Here is a 22,781-nt window from a genome sequence, read left to right on the forward strand (position 1 = left end):
CGACTGGACTTGTGTTCACTGGAATTTAGAAGGATGAGAGGGGATCTTATAGGAACATATAAAATTCTCGAAGGATTGGACAGGCTAGATGCAGGAACAATGTTCCCGATGTTGGGGGAGTCCAGAACCAGGGGTCACAGTTTAAGAATAAGGGGTAGGCCATTTAGGACTGAGATGAGGAAAAACTTCTTCTCCCAGAGAGTTGTGAATCTGTGGAATACTCTGCCACAGAAGGCAGTGGGGGCCAATTCACTGAATGTTTTCAAGAGTCAGATTTAGCTCTTGGGGCTAAAGGAATCATGGGATATGGGGAAAAGGCAGGAACTGATTTTGGATGATCAGCCATGATCGTATTAAATGGCGGTGCTGGCTCAAAGGGCCGAATGGCCTACTCCTGCACCCATTTTTCTATGTTTCTATTCCAGATTTGGTTTCTTCCCAACTGTTATCAGGCCTCTGAACCATCCTACCGCAACTGGAATAGAACTATTATCTATGTCATTGGAGAGCCTCAGACTTTCTTTGATTGGACTTTACTAGGTTTATCTGCACTAAACGTTATTCCCATTACACTGTGAATGACTCGATTGTAATTATGTATTGTCTTTCCGCTGACTGGTTAGCATGCAACACAAGCTTTTCACTGTACCTCGGTACACGTGACAATAAACTAAACCAAACTAAACCATATACGATTTCTAGTTTTAAATACGTACTCTATCTCTTTGTATCATAACAAAATACTTACAATCATGTTAGTCTTCTATCTCCCATCAGTTAAGTTTGTAAACCTGGGTATTTTCTGCCTTCTAGTGAAGTATTTAAAAGACTTTTAGACAGGTACAAGGATAGGAAAGTTTTAGAGTGGGCCAAGTGCAGGCAGGTGGGACTAGTGTAGATGGGGCATCTTACTCAGCAGGGGCAAGGAGGCTTATAGAGATGTTTCAGATCATGAGGGGATTAGATCAGGTGAACACACAGAGCTTCTTTTACACAGAGTTGGGGAATCAAGGACACGGGTTTAAGGTAAGCAGAGAAAGATTTAATAGGAACTTGAGGGGTACCTTTTTCACACAGAGGGTGGTGAGTATGGAACGAGCTGCCAGAGGAGGCAGTTGAGGCAGGGACTATAACAGCATTTGAAAGACATTTGGACAGGAACATGGAAAGGAAATGTTTAGAGGGATATGTGCCAAGTGCAGGCAGGTGGGACTAGTGTAGACGGGGTATCTTGATCGGAATGGGCATGTTGGGGTGAAGGGCCTGTTTCCATGCTGGGACTCTCTATGACTCTATTTCCAGTGACTAACTGAGCATGCAGCAATGGAATTGCAATCTCAAATTATTTTATCGTAATAAAATTGCACTGGAAAATCATAAATGATAGGAGCAGTATTAGGCCATTCGGCCCATCAAGTCTACTCCACCATTCAATCGTGGCTGATCTATCTCTTCCTCCTAACCCCATTCTCCTGCCTTCTCCCCATAACCCCTGACACCCGTACCAATCAAGAATCTATCTAGTCTCTGCCTTAAAAATATCCACTGACTTGACCTCCACAGCCATCCATTGCTTTCTCTTGCAAGCAACTATCTGCCCAATAATTCATCTTAAATATAAATTCAGAATAAATAAAACTGCGTCATTCAAAGGTGGAGCGTCTCGTTGTCATGTGTTCCGAAACAGAACAATTACATTCTTACTTGCAGTGGCACAACAGATATGTAAACATGAAAGAAGCCTGGCCCTTGGAATAGATGGTGGATGCATAGAGTCATTCTCCCTAGTTAGGGGAACCAAGAACCAGAGGGCAAAGGCTTCAGGTGAGAAGAGCAGGAGATAGACTTGTTCGGATAGACTTGCATTGTTTTCTCTGGAACGTTGGAGGACATGGGGGAAACACCACAGAAGTATATATTAAACGATGAGAGGCTTGGGGAGTCCAGAACCAGTGGCCACAGTTTAAGAATAAGGAGTAGGCCATTTAGAACGGAGATGAGGAAAAACCTTTTCAGTCAGAGAGTTGTGAATCTGTGGAATTCTCTGCCTCAGAAGGCAGTGGAGGCCAATTCTCTGAATGCATTCAAGAGAGAGCTGGATAGAGCTCTTAAGGATAGCGGAGTCAGGGGGTATGGGGAGAAGGCAGGAACGGGGTACTGATTGAGAATGATCAGCCATGATCAGATTGAATGGCGGTGCTGGCTCAAAGGGCCGAATGGCCTCCTCCTGCACCTATTGTCTATTGTCTATTGAGAAACCGGAGGGGCGACCTTTTCACACAGAGGCTGGTGGTGTATGGGGCGAGCTGCCAGAAGAGGTCTGAAAAAGGGTTCTGACCCGAAACGTCACCTATTCCTGGTCTCCAGAGAAGCTGCCTGCCCGCCGAGTTAATCCAGCATTTTGTGCCTATTGCCAGGGGAGGTAGTTGAAAATAGATATTAAAAAACAAAGACACAGCATGCTGGAGTAACTCAGTGGGTCAGACCTGCTGAATCTGCAGTTCCATGCAAAGCAGCGCCTGCAGTTTCTTGTTCCTACTTTCCAAAGATCATCGATCTTGGTTCTTGACAAAAAGGAAATTAGCAATGAAGATGCATCCTGTTCTGCCAACAACTTCCAGTGATCTATATATGAAGTTACACGCAAGTGAAGAGAGATAAATAATTCAGACCAATAGCTCGCATCGGTGGTGGTATTACAACAGCTTTTCAAAGATGTTTGCGCAGGCACGTGTACCGGAAGGGGTTTTGAAGGATGTGGGCCAAATGGGACGAGTGTAGATGAGGCATCTTGGTGGGTAAGTACGAGTCGGGCCTGTTTTGTGCCGTACGGCCCGCTGTGTTTAGTTTACGTTAGTTAAGTGATACAGCGTGTAAACAGTTCCTTCGGCCCTTCGAGTCCGCACCGACCAGCGATCCCCGCACAGTAACACTATCCTGCACACACACACACACACACACATGCGGGACAATTTTACATTTACACCAAGCCAATTAACCTTCGGACCTGGGAGGAGACTCTGAGAAACCCCATGCAGGTCACGGGAGAATGTACAAACTCCGTACAGACAGCACCCGTAGTCAGGATCGAACCCGGGTCTCTGGCACTGTAAGACAGCAACTCGACCGCTGTGCCACCGCTGCAGAACCTTTTGTTTTTGTTTCTGATTTCCAATATCTGCAGTTTTTTTTAATGTCTTCTTGCACCAGCGGTGAATTCACAATGTTCCCATTCTTCCCAAGCTGCAGAGAGATGAATTTTCGTGATTCAGAAACATTTAGTGTGCCCTTAAATCACTGCAACTAAAGTAACCAGTTAGCCCTGTCTCCATTGATCACAAATTGCAATGTTGTAAAGATCATTTCATGTGTTGCAATCAGGTACAGCGGTAGAATCGCTGCCTCGCAGCGCCAGAGACCCGGGTTCCATCCTGACTACGGGTGCTTGTCTACGGAGTTTGTACGTTCTCCCCGTGACCCGCGTGGGTTTTCTCCAAGATCTTTGGTTTGCTCCCACGCTCCAAAGACGTACGGGTTTGTAGGTTAATTGGCTTGGTAGAAAGATAGAATTGACCCTAGTGTGTGTGTGGGATTGTGTTAGTGTGCGGGGATCACTGGTCGGTGTGGACCGAAGGGCCTGTTTCTGCACTGTATCTCTAAACTAAGCTTAATGAGGTTTATTCACAAAATGCTGGAGTAACTCAGCAGGTCAGGCAGCATCTCAGGAGAGAAGGAATGGGCGACGTTTCGGGTCGAGACCCTTCTTCAGTCTGAAGAAGGGTCTCGACCCGAAACGTCGCCCATTCCTTCTCTCCTGAGATGCTGCCTGACCAGCTGAGTTACTCCAGCATTTTGTGAATAAATACCTTCGATTTGTACCAGCATCTGCAGTTATTTTCTTAAGCTTAATGAGATGGTAGAATGGCCATTGGCAAATGGCCAGTGGCCTGCATTTGCAATATTATAAAATGTTTTTTTTCATAGAAAACAAAATGCTAGCTTAGTTTCGTTTAGAGATACAGCGCGGAAACAGGCCCTTCGGCCCACCAAGTCCGCACCGACCAGCGATCCCCGCACATTAACACCATCCTACACACATTGGGGACAATTTCCACTTTTACCAAGCCAATTAACCTACAAACCTGTACGTCTTTGGGGTGTGGGAGGAAACCGAAGATCTCGGAGAAAACCCACGCAGTCACGGGGAGAACGTACAAGCTCCGTACAGACAAACACACGTAGTCGGGATCAAAGCCGGGTCTCTGGCGCGGCAAGCGCTGTAAGGCAGCAACTCTACCGCTGCGCCACCGTGCCGCACCAGTTATATTGCTGAGGATTATTATGTGAATGGTCCCTCTTTCATTCCTGTTGTCCGATGAAAGGATACCATCCCATTTATACTTGCATGCAGCTGCGAAAGTGAACAGTTGAATTTTGAGGGCAACCATTTTATCCTCTTACTGTGCATTGTAAGGAAACTGAAATCATTCATTTTTCCTATATAATAGCTCAGTGTTGATTAACATTGTTAGTTTTGTACAGTGTTAGTTATTTATTCACGTTTGTCTCTTAATCTGCCTTACAATTATTTAGCTTAGTTTGGAGATTCAACGGGAAAACAGGCCCTTCGGCCCCCCGAGCCCAGGCTGGCCAACGATCCCCGCTCACTAACACGATCCTACACACTGGGGATAAGATTCACTGGCTGTTTCCTAATCTCTAAAGTCTATTGCACGTTAATTTGTTCTATATTGAAGACACAGGCGTCTTGAATCAAAACTTCCCAGATTTATCTGTTCAGCAAACGATAACATTTCACCGCCTCCACACACCTTTAAACTATTGGCACAGGGTGGCACGGTGGCGCAACGGTAGAGTTGTTGCCTTGCAGCTCCAGAGTCCCAGGTTCCACCCCGACCACGGGCGCTGCCTTTACGGAGTTTGTACGTTCTCCCCGTGACCCGAGTGGGTTTTCTCCAGTATCTCCGGTTTCCTCCCACACTCGAAAAACGTACAGGTCTGCAGGTTAATTGGCTTTGGTAAAATTGTAAATTGACCCTATGTGTGTAGGATAGTGTTAGTGTAACAGGGTGATCACTGATCGACGTGGACTTGGTGGGCCAAAGGGTCTATTTCCGCGCTGTATCTCTAAAGTCTAAAGTTTATTGCACTTTAATTGATTTTATATTTAAGATGCATTGTAGGGATGATGTTTGCGTACCTAAGTTTATTGAATAATTCATCCCAGTGTGTCGTTTCACCCTTGAGATTTGCCCAGTAATCACAGCGTGGAGTGGTTACGTGCTGATACCTGTTCTCATTTCCACCACTAATGCAAGTCCTTTGAGTGAATTATTTATCAGTCTTCACTTACTTGTAATTTCTAATATAAATCACCGGATGTTGTTGGCAGAGCAGGAAGTATCATCGTTGCTAATTTCCTTTCTGTTAAGAACCAAGATCGATGATCTTCAGAATGTAGGAACAAAGGAACTGGAGACGCTGCTTTACAAAAGAAAAAAGATACGAAATGCCGGAGTAACTCAGCAGGTCTGACCCGCCCAGTTACTCCAGCACTTTGTGTCCTTTTCTTATATCTGTTTTCATGCTTGTTAGCAAGCTAGTGATAATCATACTCAGATTAACGTGTATAAGAAAATAACTGCAAATGCTGGTACAAATTGATTTATTCACAAAATGCTGGAGTAACTCAGCAGGTCAGGCAGCATCTCGGGAGAGAAGGAATGGGTGACGTTTCGGGTCGAGACCCTTCCTCAGATTAACGTGAATGGGAAGCAACTGCAGATGCTGTTTGACACTGGAGATGTACACTGGAGCGAGCCTGTTTCTGCGCTGTATCTCTAAGCTAAACCAAACTAAATAGACACATCTATCTGAAGACAGACACAAACTGCTGCAGTAACTCAGCATTTCCGCAGAGAAGGAATAGGTGGCACTTTGGGTCAGAATCGTTTGGAGTCCGGAGAAGAATTCCGACCCGAAACGTGGCCTATTTGTTTTCTCCAGGGATGCAGCCTGACCTGCTGAGCTACTCCGGCTTTTTTAAATCTGTCTTCAGATAGATATGCACCTGTATGAGGTCCCCATAATATCAGAAGTTACCCAGAGTAGGGGAATCAATAGCTTTTTTACCCAGAGTAGGGAAATCAAGAACCAGAGGACATGGATTTAAGGTGAGGAGGGAAAGATTTAATAGGAAACTGAGGGGCAATCTTTTTACACATAGGGTGGTGGGTGTATGGAATGAGCTGCCAGAGGAGGTCATTGAGGCAGGAACTATCGCAACGTTTAAGAAACATTTAGACGGGAACATGGATAGGACAGGTTTAGAGGGAAATGGGGCAAATGCAGACAGGTGGCACTAGTGATAGATGGGCATGTTGGTTGGCATGGGCAAGCTGTGCCGAAGGGCCTGTTTCCACGCTGTTATGAGTCCATGTGGGTTCTAAGCTAGTATTGAACTATCATATTGCTCTGTGATATATATTTGTTCCATTTTATTTTATTGCTGTATTGATTGTAAATTAAAATCCCATTTGGAAGGTCACAATATTCTATCTTGAATGACATGCAGACCGCAGTAAAAGCAATAGTGGATTTCCGAAGGGAGACCCCATCCAATGAATTTCACTCCTGGCAATGTAATATAGGGTTTTCAAGATTAAATATCATATAAAATCAGCTGCAAAGCACTAACTACCAAATGATAATTTGAGCATTTGTGGGCACTGGGCCTGCACTCGCTGGAGTTTAGAAGGATGAGGGGGGACCTCATTGAAACGTACCGAATAGTGAGAGGCGTGGATAGAGTGGATGTGGAGAGGATATTTCCACTAGTGGGAGAGTCTAGGACTAGAGGTCACAGCCTCAGAATTAAAGGATGTTCCTTTGGGACGGAGATGAGGAGGAATTTCTTTAGTCAGAGGGTGGTGAATCTGTGGAATTCTTTGCCACAGAAGGCTGTGGAGGATAGTTAATGTATATTTTTAAGGCAGAGACAGTTAGATAGATTCTCGATTAGTACGGGTGTCAAGGGTTATCGGGAGAAGGCAGGAGAATGGACTTGAGAGGGAAGGATAGACCAGCCCTGATTGAATGGTTTCTTCAATGTTTAAGTAGTGAACGTAACGGATAAGGAAACATTTTGTGGACGATTTCATAGCTTGGCAAATCTTGAACTGCGAGTTATTTCACCAGATTGAGTGCTGATTCACACTTACAGCGATCAATATCAAGCTTGTGTTAATTGGAAGTATTTGGATTCTGTCTCTTTGCCATCGGCAAACGCTCTCCTGATTGTCTGAGTGCAATCAGACCATGTCCACGTAACAAGTCTCTCTTATCTTCCCGTCCATCTCCAAGATTGGTGCTTTGAGGTAAGATGTTACAGTGGGCTCCATCAGCACCTGGAACCTGGCAGAGATTTATCGTGAATGCTCCTCTCTCTCTAATGAAGTAACGAAACACAATGTAAAAGACTTTGAATGGCTTTAAAATGGCGCGGTGGCGCAGCGGTAGTGTTGCTGCCTCACAGCGCCAGAGACCCATATTCGATGCTGACTACGGGTGCTGTCTGTACGGAGTTTGCACTTTCTCCCCGTGACTTGCGTGGGTTTTCTCCGGGCACTCCGGTTTCCTCCCACACTCCAAAGACGTTCAGGTTTGTAGGTTAATTGGCTTGGTAAAATTGTAAATTGTCCCTTGTGTGTGTATATGTGTGCGGGGATCGCTGGTCGGCGCGGACTCGGTGGGCCGAAGGGCCTGTTTCCGCGCTGTATCTCTGAATTAAACTCGACCAAACCTGTTTTTCTCCCTTGGTTTTCAAAGGCTTCATTGTGCAGGACATTCACATTTGCAAACAAGGAATGCAATAGAGAATTTTGGCAGGAGACTAATGACCCGGAGGGTTTGGAAATGTCTTGCCTGTTAGAATGCATGGTACGACATTTTAAGGTCACTTCTAGAAATCCTAAAGATGAGGTTTTGTACTTTGAAATGCGAAACCAGTGTCTCCGTTATAAAACGGGAAATAGAGCAAACACCCAACGTTTGGGCAGATCAGAGATCAGGTTAATATGTAGGGTAATTGACTGGGTAAATGTAAAAATTACCCCTAGTGTGTGTAGGATAGTGTTAATGTGCGGGGATCGCTGGGCGGCGCGGACTTGGTGGGCCGAAGGGCCTGTTTCCGCGCTGTATCTCTAAATCTAAAGCAAGCATATCTTTCTCACATCCCAATCCCCTGGCAACTATCCTCCTGCAGAGGCTGGGATGAAGCTGCCAGAATATTTGCAGCACTGTGGTTTGTTAATAGAACCGAGAACAGCACAGGAACAATGTGGCCTACGATGTGGCCGATTCGGCCCACAATGTTTGTGCTGAACGTTGTTGCCAAGCAGTGTTGTGGTTGTCGGGGCTGTCACTGGTGCTAGAACTGTCGATGTGAAATTCCCCGCTCGTTAAAATTCCCCGCTGTCTATTTTAGCTTTTTTTCACAGAGGTGTCGGAGCGGTGCTTCTTAGATGTTGGGACAATCCCAGCCTCAACTACCTCCTCTGGCAGCTCGTTCCACACACCTACCACCCTTTGTGTGATAAAGTTATCCCTCAGATTGATCCATTGATCCTTGGATCGACCCATGATCCGTAGAATCATAGAAAAATAGGCGCAGGAGTAGGCCATTCAGCCCTTCGAGCTAGCACCGCCATTCAAAATGAACATGGCTGATCATCTAAAATCAGTCCTCCCTTCCAGCATTTTCCCCATATCCCTTGATTCCGTTAGCCCGAAGAGCTAAATCTAACTCTCTCTTGAAAACATCCAGTGAATTGGCCTCCACTGCCTTCTGTGGCAGAGAGTTCCACAGATTCACAACTCTCTGGGTGAAGAAGTTATTCCTCATCCCAGTCCTAAATGGCCTACCCCTTATTCTTAAACTGTGAACCCTGGTTCTGGACTCCCCCAACATCGGGAACATTTTTCCCGCATCTAGCCTGTCCAATCCTTTAAAAATTGTATATGTTTCTATAAGATCCCCTGTCATCCTTCTAAATTCCAGTGAATACAAGCCCAGTCGACCCATTCTTTCATCATATGTCAGTCCCGCCATCCCGGGAATTAACCTGATGTTCCTCAATAGCAATAATATCCTTCCTCAAATTAGGAGACCAAAACTGCACACAATATTCCAGGCGCGGTCTCACCAGGGCCCTGTCCAACTGCAGTAGGACCTCCTTGCTCCTAAACTCAATTCCTCTCGCGATGGAGGCCAGCATGCCTTTAGCTTTCTTCACTGCCTGCTGTACCTGCATGATTACTTTCCCCCTTTATGGGATGCCACTAAGAACAAACAAGGAGCCGGTGTGGGACGGGCCGCCGAGAATGAGGAGGGACCATCGGGACTACATTAAATACTTTTACTGACTCTGACCATGTTAGTGACGTTGTTGGGGCCCTATACATGGTGACTCTTTGCATACCTGTGTGTTGTGTGCGAAACAAAGAACTTCACTGGACCGAGTACACGTGACACTGTATCAGTCAATCAGTCTATTCCTCGCGATGATAGACACAAACGACCGGTGTAACTCAGCGGGTCAGGCAGCATCTCTGGGGAAAGTGGATAGGTGACGTTTCGGGTCGAGACCCTTCCTTGCACTTCCCTGTGCCTCTTAAATGCTACTATCACATCTGCCCCCCACCACCCCTGGCAATGCGTTCCAGCCCCCCTCCACCCTCTGTGTAAAAAACATGCCCCACACATCCCCGTTAAACTTCCCCCCTCTTACCTTTTAGTCTAGTTTGGAGCTACAGCGCGGGAGTAGGCCCTTCGGCCCACCGAGTCCATGCCGCCCAGCGATCCCCGCACACTGACACTATCCCGCACACAAGGGACAATTCACATTTTTTCCAAGCCAATTAACCTACAAACCTGTACGTCTTTGGAGTGTGGGGGGGAACTGAAGATCCCACGGGTCACGGGGAGAACGTACAGGCAGTGTATATTCATAGCGAGGGGATTCGAGTTTAGGAACAGGGAGGTTCTGCTGCAGTTGTACAGGGCATTGGTGAGACCACACCTGGAGTATTGCGCACAGTTTTGGTCTCCTAATCTGAGGAAAGACATTCTTGCCATAGAGGGAGTACAGAGAAGGTTCACCAGATTGATTCCTGGGATGGCAGGACTTTCATATGAAGAAAGACTGGATAGACTCGGCTTGTACTCGCTGGAATTTAGAAGATTGAGGGGGGATCTTATAGAAACTTACAAAATTCTTAAGGGGTTGGACAGGCTAGATGCAGGAAGATTGTTCCCGATGTTGGGGAAGTCCAGAACAAGGGGCCGCAGTTTAAGGATAAGGGGGAAGTCTTTTAGGACCGAGATGAGAACGTTTTTTTTCACACAGAGAGTGGTGAGTCTGTGGAATTCTCTGCCACAGAAGGTAGTTGAGGCCAGTTCATTGGCTATATTTAAGAGGGAGTTAGATGTGGCCCTTGTGGCTAAAGGGATCAGGGGGTATGGAGAGAAGGCAGGTACGGGATACTGAGTTGGATGATCAGCCATGATCATATTGAATTGCGGTGCAGGCTCGAAGGGCCGAATGGCCTACTCCTGCACCTATTTTCTATGTTTCTATGTGCCCGCAGTCAGGATGGAACCCGGGCCTCCGACAGTTGTACGCCCTGCAAGGCAGCAACTCTACCGCTGTGCCACCGTGCTGCCTGCTGCACCTCCTAGTTTTTCCCGCTAGTGTTGAACATCTCCACCCCTGGGAAAAAGGTCCTATCTGTGCCTCTCGTATGTTCTGATGGTGTGGTTCTGCACGTTCCAAGTGAAGATTTCAAGGAAGGCAGGCTGGATCTAATGAGTCGGTTTAGCCTGGGAAGCTTCAACCTAACGAGGGAAGAACTACAGAGAGTTTTGTGCTTGCAGTGATTTCTCAGCTGCGTCCAATTACCTTTATCAGTGCAAGCGTCAACAGACTGAGAACCTGAGACTCCACTGGCTGCAGAATTGATATCCGGACAGACGCATTGCAGATAATTGGCCAAACTAAAAAAGATTCGGAGAAGTGTCATTTCTGCAAAGGCTGATTGAAACAGATGCAGCCAAGATTTCCAAACAACTTGGAAAGCAAAGACCAGAGCCTGGGTCTAATTGCTGGCTCTTTCAAAACAACTGTCACGGCATGAATGGCCTTTCATTCTCTGATGATTGAAAAAAATCTATTGATCGCAAATTCATCTTGGTGCCTGCAAATGGCTGTCATGTTTACTGGGTGGTCACTATTTTACAAAAGTGTTTCAACGTACATGAAAGGTCTGAAATGTTTTTGCAAACAGTTGAGTATTAACGTTTTTGTAGTCTAGGGGCGCAGTGCGAAAACAGGCCCTTCGGCCTACCGAGTCCACCCCGACCACACTAACACTTTCCTGCACACACTAGGGACAATTAACACCGATACCAAGCCAATTAATCTACAAACCTGCACGCTTTTGGAGTGTGGGAGGACACCGGAGATCTCGGAGAAAACCCACGCGGGTCACGGGGAGAGCGTACAAACTGTACGGGGAGAGCGTACAGGGCCCTAGTGAGACCGCACCTGGAGTACTGTGTGCAGTTTTGGTCTCCAAATTTGAGGAAGGATATTCTTGCTATTGAGGGCGTGCAGCGTAGGTTTACTAGGTTAATTCCCGGAATGGCGGGACTATCATATGTTGAAAGACTGGAGCGACTAAGCTTGTATAGACTGGAATTTAGAAGGATGAGAGGACATCTTATCGAAACGTATAAGATTATTAAGGGGTTGGACACGTTAGAGGCAGGAAACATGTTCCCAATGTTGGGGGAGTCCAGAACAAGGGGCCACAGTTTAAGAATAAGGGGTAGGCCATTTAGAACTGAGATGAGGAAAAACGTTTTCAGTCAGAGAGTTGTAAATCTGTGGAATTCTCTGCCTCAGAAGGCAGTGGAGGCCAATTCTCTGAATGCATTCAAGAGAGAGCTAGATAGAGCTCTTAAGGATAGCGGAGTCAGGGGGTATGGGGAGAAGGCAGGAACGGGGGTACTGATTGAGAATGATCAGCCATGATCATATTGATTGGCGGTGCTGGCTCGAAGGGCCGAATGGCCTCCTCCTGCACCTATTGTCTATTGTCTATTGTTTCCTCGCTGTATCTCTAAACGAAACAAAAACTAAACTAAAGCGCCAGAGTGCACATTGGTTCTTTGCCTCACACACACGCTAGACACATGCAAGCACGCGCCCACAGCCACGACCCGCCCTCCACGTCCCACATAAGGTTCTGCAGGCTTTACTGGAACTAATTACCATGTGCAGATGCAGTGTGACATCTAACGCAGGATACAACTGTACTCCAACATGTCCCACCCAAACTGCCTGCTCATTACTCCCTTAATATGTCACTTGAGGGAAATTACATCCAGAGTCAGCAGGCGGGGTGGAGATGATTTATAGACTTGCATAGACTGTCAGACACCCATAACCAAATAACCCAATAAATCAGCCTTCCAGCTGTTGCAATCATCTTTTAATAGCACGGATATATTATATATAGCGCACGGGCCTGGGAGATGCTGTGAACTCCAGACTTGTACAATTAACAATGGTAATGACTTGGCTTATCCAAGCACCGAGCGCTGGCATTGCATGGAATCCTGTCAAGATCTCTATCTGGAGTTGCTGCCTTGCTTCCAGTGGTGTCTACTATGATCCAGGGAGAACTATGAACTGTGCGCTGTTAGGGGAGTCAGTCTACCCCACGACTGAAGGGGGAGGAGCTGTACAGTTTGATAGCCGCAGGGACAAAACCCAGTATCCAGAGTGTATGTGATTACGATCAAGACGTCCACCGTGTAGAGATACAGGACAAAGGGAATAGCATTTGGTGCAAGATAAAGTCCAATGAAAGATAGTTCGTCTCCAAAGTGGGAGGTCAGGTTGGTGGTGGGATGGTTCAATAGACAATAGACAATAGGTGCAGGAGGAGGCCATTCGGCCCTTCGAGCCAGCACCGTCATTCAATGTGATCATGGCTGATCATTCTCAATCAGTACCCCGTTCCTGCCTTCTCCCCATACCCCCTGACTCCGCTATCCTTAAGAGCTCTTTCCAGCTCTCTCTTGATTGCATTCAGAGAATTGGCCTCCACTGCCTTCTGAGGCAGAGAATTCCACAGATTCACAACTCTCTGACTGAAAAAGATTTTCTCATCTCAGTTCTAAATGGCCTACCCCTTATTCTTAAACTGTGGCCCCTTGTTCTGGACTCCCCCAACATTGGGAACATGTTTCCAGCCTCTAACGTGTCCAACCCCTTAATAATCTTATACGTTTCGATAAGATCCCCTCTCATCCTGTTGCCTGATAACAGCTGGGAAGGAACTGTCCCTGAATCTGGAGGTGTGCGTTTTCACACTTCTGTACCTCCTTGCCTGATGGGGGAGGGGAGAAGAGGGGCTGGGCTGCTCCTTGATTATGCTGCTGGCCTTGTGAAGTGTGGATGGAGTCCACGCAAGGGAGGTTGCTTTGCTTGACTGTCTGGGCTGCGTCCACAATTCTCTGCGATCTCTTGCGGTCTTGGATGGAGCTGCAAGTTCAAGTGTACAGCACAAGAACAGGCCCACGATGTCTGTGCCGAGCATGATGTCAAGCCCACCTTTATCTACATGCGCATAGTCCACGTCTCTCCATTCCTCGCATGTCCATGTGCCCATCCAAACGCCTCTTTAGTGCCACTATCGTATCTGCCTCAACCATCACCCCTAGCAGCGGGTTCCAGGCACCCACCGCCCTCTGTGTAAAATAAAAGATGCCCTACACATCTCCTTCAAACTTTGCCCCTCTCACCATAAAGCTATGCTGGTGCTGGAGTCAGACGCAAATAGTGATATTTAAGAGGCTTTTGGGTAGACACGTGGAAATGCAGGGATGCAGATTATGTGCAGGCAGATAAGTGTTTGATTTGGCTTCAAGGCATTGTGGGCCGAAGGGCCTGCTCCCGTGCTGTGGTGTTCTAATGTAACAAAAAGGAACTGCAGATGCTGGTTTATATCAAAGATTTCCACAAAGTGCTGGAGTAACTCAGTGGTTCAGGCAGAATTTCTGGAGAAAATGGGCAGGTTGGGACCCTTCTTCAGTCTTTTAGTTTTATAGATTCGGCACGGAAACAGGCCCTTCGGCCCACCGGGTCCGTGCCGACCAGCGATCGCCGCATATTAAAACTGCCTTACACACACACACACACACACACACACACACACACACACACACACACACACACACACACACACACACGCGGAACAATTTTTACATTTACCATGCCAATTTACCGATACGCCTGTATGTGTTTGGAATGTGGGAGGAAGCCGAAGATCTTGGAGAAGACCCACGCAGGTCACGGGGAGAACGTGCAAACTCTGTGCAGACAAGTACCCGCGGTCGGGATCGAACCCGGGTCTCTGGCGATGCAAGCGCTGTAAGGCAGCAACTCTACCGCTGCGCCACAATCAGGCTGATTGTAGAGAGGGTGGGGAGGGGGTGGGGATGAGTGGACCAGGATAATCCAGGGCTGGCAACAGATGACCTCAGGCAGGGAGGCTCCAATGGGCCAACTGCTGGCGGGGGATGGTGTGATCACAAGAGGGACACGTCATTGCGATCTGTGGAACTGGTTAATCAAGGCTTAGTGGCTTAAGGGGGGGGGAGTGAAGGGAGGATTGGTTCTGAAGGGTCCCGATCCAAAACGTCACCTATTCCTTTTCTCCAGAGATGCAGCCTGACCCCGCTGAGTTACTCCAGCACTTTGTGTCCATTGTATGTGTACTTTCATGTTCGCTGTGGTTCTCTTCGGAGCCAATGGGTTCTTATTCGGGGAACTTCCATCTGTTGCAATTCTGTGCCAACTGTTGAAACGTCGGGAGGAATCGTGGTTTCTGCCGCCATAGGTTATTACGCTATGTTTGAGCAAGTTATTGAAGGAGAATGTTTGAGTAATGTAGAAATGATTTAGAGAAATGAAAGGGAGTTTGAAATCTTGCCCATTGAGCAGGAAGCTGGTAGAGCTGCTGCCTCACAGCGCCAGGTTCGATCCTGGCCTCGGGTGCTGTCCTTGTGGAGTTTGCACGTTCCCCAGAGATGCTGCCTGTCCCCCTGAGTTACTCCAGCATTCTGTGCCTATCGTCGGCATAAACCAGCATCTGCGATTCCTTCCGACCCGCCCCCTGTGACCACGTGGGTTTCCTCTGGGTGCTCCGGGTTTCCACCCACATTCCCAAAGACGTGCGGGTTTACATGGAAACATAGAAACATAGAAAATAGGTGCAGGAGTAGGCCATTCGGCCCTTCGAGCCTGCACCACCATTCAATATGATCATGGCTGATCATCCAACTCAGTATCCCGTACCTGCCTTCTCTCCATACCCCCTGATCCCTTTAGCCACAAGGGCCACATCTAACTCCCTCTTAAATATAGCCAATGAACTGGCCTCAACTACCTTCTGTGGCAGAGAAAAAAAACGTTCTCATCTCGGTCCTAAAAGACTTCCCCCTTATCCTTAAACTGTGACCCCTTGTTCTGGACTTCCCCAACATCGGGAACAATCTTCCTGCATCTAGCCTGTCCAACCCCTTAAGAATTTTATAAGTTTCTATAAGATCCCCCCTCAATCTTCTAAATTCCAGCGAGTACAAGCCGAGTCTATCCAGTCTTTCTTCATATGAAAGTCCTGCCATCCCAGGAATCAATCTGGTGAACCTTCCCTGTACCCCCTCTATGGGTCAGTTTGTGGGTCAATTGGCCCCCATAAAATTGCCCCGCTTTGTAAAACTTTCCATGCTGTGCAAAGATGTGCAGGGAGTGGATGCGATAGTGGGATAACAGAACAAAATATGGACTGCCGATCAATGGTTGGCGTGGACTTGGTGGGCCGAAGGGCCTGTTTCTAACCTGCGTCCCTAAAACTACAAATTAAAACTAAATTTAACTCCAGCATTTAGTGGCCATCTTTGGTGTAAACCAGCATCTGCAGTTCCATCTTGCACAGAACAAGGGGGTCACAGCTTACGGATAAGGGGGAAGTCTTTTAGGACCGAGATGAGAACGTTTTTTTTCACACAGAGAGTGGTGAATCTGTGGAATTCTCTGCCACAGAAGGTAGTTGAGGCCAGTTCATTGGCTATATTTAAGAGGGAGTTAGATGTGGCCCTTGTGGCTAAAGGGATCAGGGGGTATGGAGAGAAGGCAGGTACGGGATACTGAGTTGGATGATCAGCCATGATCATATTGAATGGCGGTGCAGGCTCGAAGGGCCGAATGGCCTACTCCTGCACCTATTTTCTATGTTTTCTATCTCTCCTGCAATGGGGGTGACCAGAACTGCACGCAATATTCCACATTTTATAACCGATGTCTTTGTTCTCGAAGCTGCAGAAGGTTTTGCTTCTGCTGCAGAATTTGTGCGTCAGGCTGACTGGTTTCCACTGCAAGGCTGCAGGCTACCATTGAAAACTCGGCAGGGCCTATGTACCAGGGAGTCAGCTCGCTGTAATCTAATCTGAACAGACGCCTGGCACAGATGTAAACGCGGAGATTCATGCCCACTAATCAAATTTCCATCATTTCCTTCGGTATATTTGGAATATTGTTCTGGTCGCCCACATTGATGGAAAGATGTGTAAGGGCGGAACTGCACCGAAGATAGACAGCCACAAAATGATGGAGTAACTCAGCGGGACAGGCAGCATCTATGGAGAGAAGGAATGGGTGAAGCTTCGGGTCAAGACCCCTCTTCAGACGGAAAGATGTGGAGGCTTTGGAGAGGAGGTTTCCCAGAATGCTGTCTGGATTAGAGGGCGTTAGCTACAGGGAGAGTTCGGTTAGACTTGCATTGTTTTCTCTGGAACGTTGGAGGTCATGGGGGAAACTCTACAGAAGTATATATTAAACGATGATGTTCACGATGTTGGGGGAGTCCAGAACAAGGGGCCACAGTTTAAGAATAAGGGGTAGGCCATTTAGAACGGAGATGAGGAAAAACTTTTTCAGTCAGAGAGTTGTGAATCTGTGGAATTCTCTGCCTCAGAAGGCAGTGGAGGCCAATTGTCTGAATGCATTCAAGAGAGAGCTAGATAGAGCTCTTAAGGATAGTGGAGTCAGGGGGTACGGGGAGAAGGCAGGAACGGGGTACTGATTGAGAATGATCAGCCATGATCACATTGAATGGCGGTGCTGGCTCGAAGGGCTGAATGGCCTACTCCTGCACCTATTGTCTATTGTAAATGGATCGATTGTGATCATGCTAACTAGTTGGCACGCAACAAAAGCTTTTCACTGTACCTCAGTACAGGTGACAATAAACCAAACTGAACTGACCTGAACTGATTTAACTTGGCATCATTGTTCGGCACCAACATTGTGGGCCGAAGGGCCCGTTCCTGTGCTGTACTGTTCTGTGTTCTATGTTCTTTTTAAGGTTTTGTTATTGCTGAATCTTGATTGTATTTTCTTTTTGTTTTTTTGCCGTGTCACAGGACCGCTTCCCAAGAAAAGCCCCAAGTCGGTAAGTTTTAATGTGCATGTAGGAACTGCAGATGGTGGTTTTAAACCCAAGATAGACACAAAATGGCGGAGTAACTCAGCGGGACAGGCAGCATCTCTGAAGAGAAGAAACGGCTGACGTTTCGGGTGCTTTTCTCGTGACTTTCGGTCTGAAGAAGGGTCTCGACCCGAAACGTCACCCTTTCCTTCTCTCCAGAGACGCTACCTGCCCCGCTGCGTTGCTCCGCCATTTTGTGTCTACCTTTGGTAAGTTTAATGCTGGGCCTCAGACTCCCCTTGCCCATTCATGAAGGGGATGCCCTCTGCCTGTGCAATGCCTTTGCTTCACCCTCCCTGTACGGATGTCCCCGAGACAGTCTCAGAGACAGTAACAAGCGGCACGGTGGCGCAGCGGTAGAACTGCTGCCTTACAGCGCCAGAGACCTGGGTTCGATCCTGACTACGGGTGCTGTCTGCATGGAGTTTGTACGTTCTGCCCGTGACCTGCGTGGGATTTCTCCGGGTTCTTCGGTTTCTTCCCACACTCCAAAGATCCAAAGACGTGCAGGTCTGTAGGTTAATTGGCTTCTGTAAATTGTAACTTGCCCCTCGTGTGTGTCGGACAGTGCTGGTGTAGGGGATGATCGCCGGTCGGCTGGTCGAAACAGGCCCGTCCGCCCAGGGAGACCACGCCAACCAGCGATCCCCGCGCATTAACACTATCCTACACTCTCTTGGGACAATGTTTTTACATTTCATACCAATTAACCTGCAAATCTGTACGTCTTTGGAGTGATTTGTGAACATCCCTCATTTATTTCGCTGATTAGATTCCACCGTGAAAGAAAGAGCTGACAATAAGTAAATTGTAAATAAGTAAAAGATTCAAGATTCAAGATTTAATTTATTGTCACATGTACCAATTAAGGTACAGTGAAATTTGAGTTCCCATACAGCCATACTCAGTAAAAAGCAACAAGACACACAGCCACATAATGTAAAATTTACCATAAACATCCACCACAGTGGATTCCACATTCCTCACTGTGATGGAAGGTAATAAAGTTCCATCAACTTCCTCTTTGTTCACCCGCGGTCGGGGCTGTTGAACCATCCGCAGTCTCCGCTGCCGACTGTCCGAGGCCCTCGCGTCGGGATGATCGAAACTCCGGCGTCGGGACAGATTGAAACTCTCGCCACGGCGTGGATCTCCCAAGTCGGCCTCTTCTTACCAGAGACCGCGGGCCTCACTGTGTTACAGTCCACAGGCCCCGCGGTCGTGTCTCTCCACAGGGTTGACCCCTCCTCCGCCAGTCCGTCAGACCCTCCTGGAATAGATAATGAATCCGTTTCCAATGGTTGCAAGGCAACACAGGTTAAAGTCACATTAAAGGCACTCGGGGGCCACTCCGATGTCAGGTTGCGTTAGAACTGTGAAGGAGAGGCATGGCTGCATTCACCGTCAACTTTGAGAGACGTCAGCCTTCATGTGGGTCTTTGTCAGCTTTCAAATAAACTCACCCTTTGGCAGGCTGCATCTGTGAGCTCGCTGTGTCTCCACTCCAAGTGCACACCGCAATATTTATACACAGGCTACCTGGGATCCCCTTTGCCTACAAAGCCTAGTTTCGTTTTTAGTTTTAGAGATACAGCGCGGAAACAGGCCCTTCGGCCCACCGAGCCCGTGCCGACCAGCGATCCCCGCGTGCTAACACTACCCTACACACACTGGGGACAATTTACAATTTTTAACCGAAGTTAATTAGCCTGCACATCTTCGGAGTGTGGGAGGAAACCGGAGCGCCCAGAGAAAACCCACGCAGGTCAAGGGGAGAACGTACAAACTCCGCACAGACAGCACCCGTGGTCAGGATGGAACCCGGGTCTCTGGCGCTGTGAGGCAGCAGCTCTACCCGCTGCACCACCGTGATATAAGCACCCTCATGATTTGTCTCTTGATATATTGCAAGTCCTCTGTTTTTACATTTAACGCTGATAGAAAATGTGTCACCTGTTTTCCAGTCGTGAGAAGTATGTGATTGTTTTAATAGCTTCTTATTTTCATTTCCTCTTTTGAATTTTGATTATTTCTTACTTTTCGCGGCGGGCTGCCTGAGAAGTGGTGGTAAATAACTTAACTTTGAGAGACGACTCCTTTCCCGTCTCAAAATGGGAGCATTGTTGTATCGATTGCCCGGCTTGGCTGAAAAGCCAGAGCTGACCTTCTGTTCTCTTTGAATGATCTCAGCAGGCACTGGAAAGGAAAGACAGCCAGAACAGCTCTCACCACAGCGTCTCCAGCCAGCGCAGTATACACATTGCCTCGCCCGTCCTGGGTGCCCCTCTCCTGCCCGACTACCCCCCTCCCAGCGAGGCTCCTTCGGTCGACCAGGCGGATATCTCTGGGCATAGGAAGCCCGACCCTTTCAAAATCTGGGCCCAGTCAAGAAGCATGTACGAAAGTAGACGTAAGTACCGATCGAAAACTCCCCCTCCTCCTCCTCCCCCTCCCCCTCCCCCTCCTCCTCCTCCCTCGCTCTCCGACTGCTTTCAGTGCCCTCCTGATTATGTTTACTGCTTGCATGCCTCGCCAACAATGTACCGACCATTCTGCATGCCCTTGATTTTCGGGAAAGAACTGCAGATGAGTTTTTTTTCGGAAGGAACTGCAGACGCTGGTTTAAACCGAAGATAGACACAAAATGCCGGAGTAACTCAGCCGAAGCCCTCGCGTCGGGATGATCGAAACTCCGGCGTTGGGGCCACAGTTTAAGAATAAGGGGTAGACCATTTAGAACTGAGATGAGGAAAAACCTTTTCACACAGAGAGTTGTGAATTTGTGGAATTCTCTGTCTCAGAAAGGCAGTGGAGGCCGATTCACTGGATGCATTCAAAAGAGAGTTAGATGGAGCTCTTAGGGCTAGCGGAATCAAGGGGTATGGGGAGAAGGCAGGAACGGGGTACTGATTGAGAATGAACAGCCATGATCACATTGAATGGCAGTGCTGGCTCGAAGGGCCGAATGGCCTCCTCCTGCACCTATTGTCTATTGTCTATTGACCTGCGTGGGTTTCCCCCGAGAACTTCGGTTTCCTCCCACACTCCAAAGACAAACAGGTTTGTAGGTTAATTGGCTTGGTGTAAATGTTTAAAAAAATTGTCCGTAGTGCGTTTAAGGATAGTGTTGGTGTGCGGGGATCGCTGGTCGGCGCGGACCCGGTGGGCCGAAGGGCCTGTTTCCGCGCTGTATCTCTAAAACTAAAACTAAAGCAGAATTAGGCCATTCAGCCCATTGAGTCTTCAATCATGGCTGACCTATCTTCTCCTCCCAAACCCATTCCCCTGCCTTCCCCCCATAGCCCCTGACACCCGTACTAATCGTTTAGCTTCTCCAGAAGAAGTATCTAATTGTGGCCCCTACAGTTGGTATAGTTGTCATGGTGAAAAGCACCTGCCCCTCGTCCTTTTATTCTGATGCTGTGACCTCTGGTCCTAGACTCTCCCACTAGTGGAAACATCCTCTCCGCATCCACCCTATCCAGGAATCTCGGCTTTGCAGCCATCTTGCAGCCATTGCCACGGTTTACATTGTGGCTGTTGTGATATATTGTGATACGCTCGAACCACAGACTGAGATTCAGGCTGAAAATCAATTGGAGACGGCAACACCAATTCAAACAATGGAACCCTCTAATAGAAAAATAGAAAATAGGTGCAGGAGGAGGCCATTTGGCCCTTCGAGCCAGCACCGCCATTCATTGTGATCATGTCTGATCGTCCACAATCAGATAGAAACATAGAAAATAGTTTAACATTGCCATATGCTAACGACCTTTAAAGCTCGTAAATATCAGGCAACATACAAGACTTTGCTGGCTTTATCTTGCACTAAACGTTATTCCCTTATCATGTATTTGTACGCTGTAAATGGCTTGATTGTAATCATGTATTGTCTTTCTGCTGACTGGTTAGCATGCAACAAAAGCTTTTGCACTGAACTAAACTGAGCTGAAACTGTTGTTAATACAGCATGGAAACAGGCCCTTCAGCCCAACTTGCTCACACTGGCCAACATGTCCCAGCTACACTAGTCCCACCTGCCTGCGTTTGGCCCATATCCCTCTCTAAACCTGTTATATCCACGTGCCTGTCTAAATGTTTCTTAAATGGAAATTCTATTATTATTGGGGGGAAAAAAATGGACCTCCATTTTGCTTTCACTAGTGTGTGTTGACTTGAAATTGTTTTTATTTCTCCCTGCAGTTCCTGATTACCAGGAGCAAGATATTTTCCTCTGGAGAAAAGAAACTGGATTTGGATTTCGGATACTCGGTGGAAATGAGCCAGGGGAGCCTGTGAGTAATTGAATATGGTTGGGTGTGATTACACGTTATACAATACGATATGATCGAACTTTATTTATCCCAGGAGGGAAATTGATCTGCCAACAGTCATAAAAACTCAAAATACATGAAACATTAAATGAAAGTGAGGAGTGTAAAGGATTGGGGGATGGGCAAAGATTGGGGGGGTGGGGGGGGGGGGGGGGGAGGAGCCAGTCTCAGTCTACCCCACGACAGAAGGGGGAGGAGTTGTACAGTTTGATAGCCACAGGGAAGAAGGATCTCCTGTGGCGTTCTGTGCTGCATCTCGGTGGGACCAGTCTGTTGCTGAAGGTGCTCCTCAGGTTGACCAGCGTGTCATGGAGGGGGTGAGCTGTATTGTCCGCAGTATGAGGAGCATCCTCCCCTCCAAGACCACCTCCCGTGAGTCTTTGCGTTGTGAAAATTGCTGGGGGGGTGAGAGCAAAGATACTTCTGTGAGAAGCTGTCGAAACAAAGATATCTTTGTACCAAAGATAGACACAAAGCATCAAGAGTCGTGGTTTATTCACAAAATGCTGGAGTAGCTCAGCAGGTCAGGCAGCATCTCGGGAGAGAAGGAATGGGTGACGTTTCGGGTCGAGACCCTTCTTCAGACTGATGTCGGGGGTGGGACAAAGGAAGGATATAGGTGGAGACAGGAAGATAGAGGGAGAACTGGGAAGGAGGAGGGGAAGAGAGGGACAGAGGAGCTATCTGAAGTTGGAGAAGTGGTTTATTGACGTATGTCCCAGATAGAAGGATGAAATTCTTATTTGGAGAGAAGGAATGGGAGAAGGGTCTCGATCCGAAAGTTCACCCATTCCTTCTCTCCAGAGA

At 47.6% G+C, this 22,781-nt stretch overlaps 1 protein-coding gene across 10 annotated transcripts in view; it reads left to right on the forward strand.

The window, feature by feature from the left end:
- Positions 1–22,781, forward strand: part of magi1b (membrane associated guanylate kinase, WW and PDZ domain containing 1b) — a 369,840-nt gene that overhangs the window by 296,433 nt on the left and 50,626 nt on the right. For 9 of the 10 annotated variants that reach the window (XM_078414550.1, XM_078414547.1, XM_078414545.1 and 6 more), the window contains 3 exons: positions 17,573–17,601; positions 19,828–20,047; positions 21,844–21,935. In XM_078414550.1, coding sequence (XP_078270676.1) covers positions 17,573–17,601; positions 19,828–20,047; positions 21,844–21,935 — 341 coding nt within the window. The remainder of the gene's footprint in view (positions 1–17,572; positions 17,602–19,827; positions 20,048–21,843; positions 21,936–22,781) is intronic. The other variant, XM_078414543.1, reaches the window with a different exon arrangement.

The sequence above is a fragment of the Rhinoraja longicauda genome, chromosome 17, assembly GCF_053455715.1.
Source record: "Rhinoraja longicauda isolate Sanriku21f chromosome 17, sRhiLon1.1, whole genome shotgun sequence".
Lineage (NCBI taxonomy): Eukaryota > Metazoa > Chordata > Chondrichthyes > Rajiformes > Arhynchobatidae > Rhinoraja > Rhinoraja longicauda.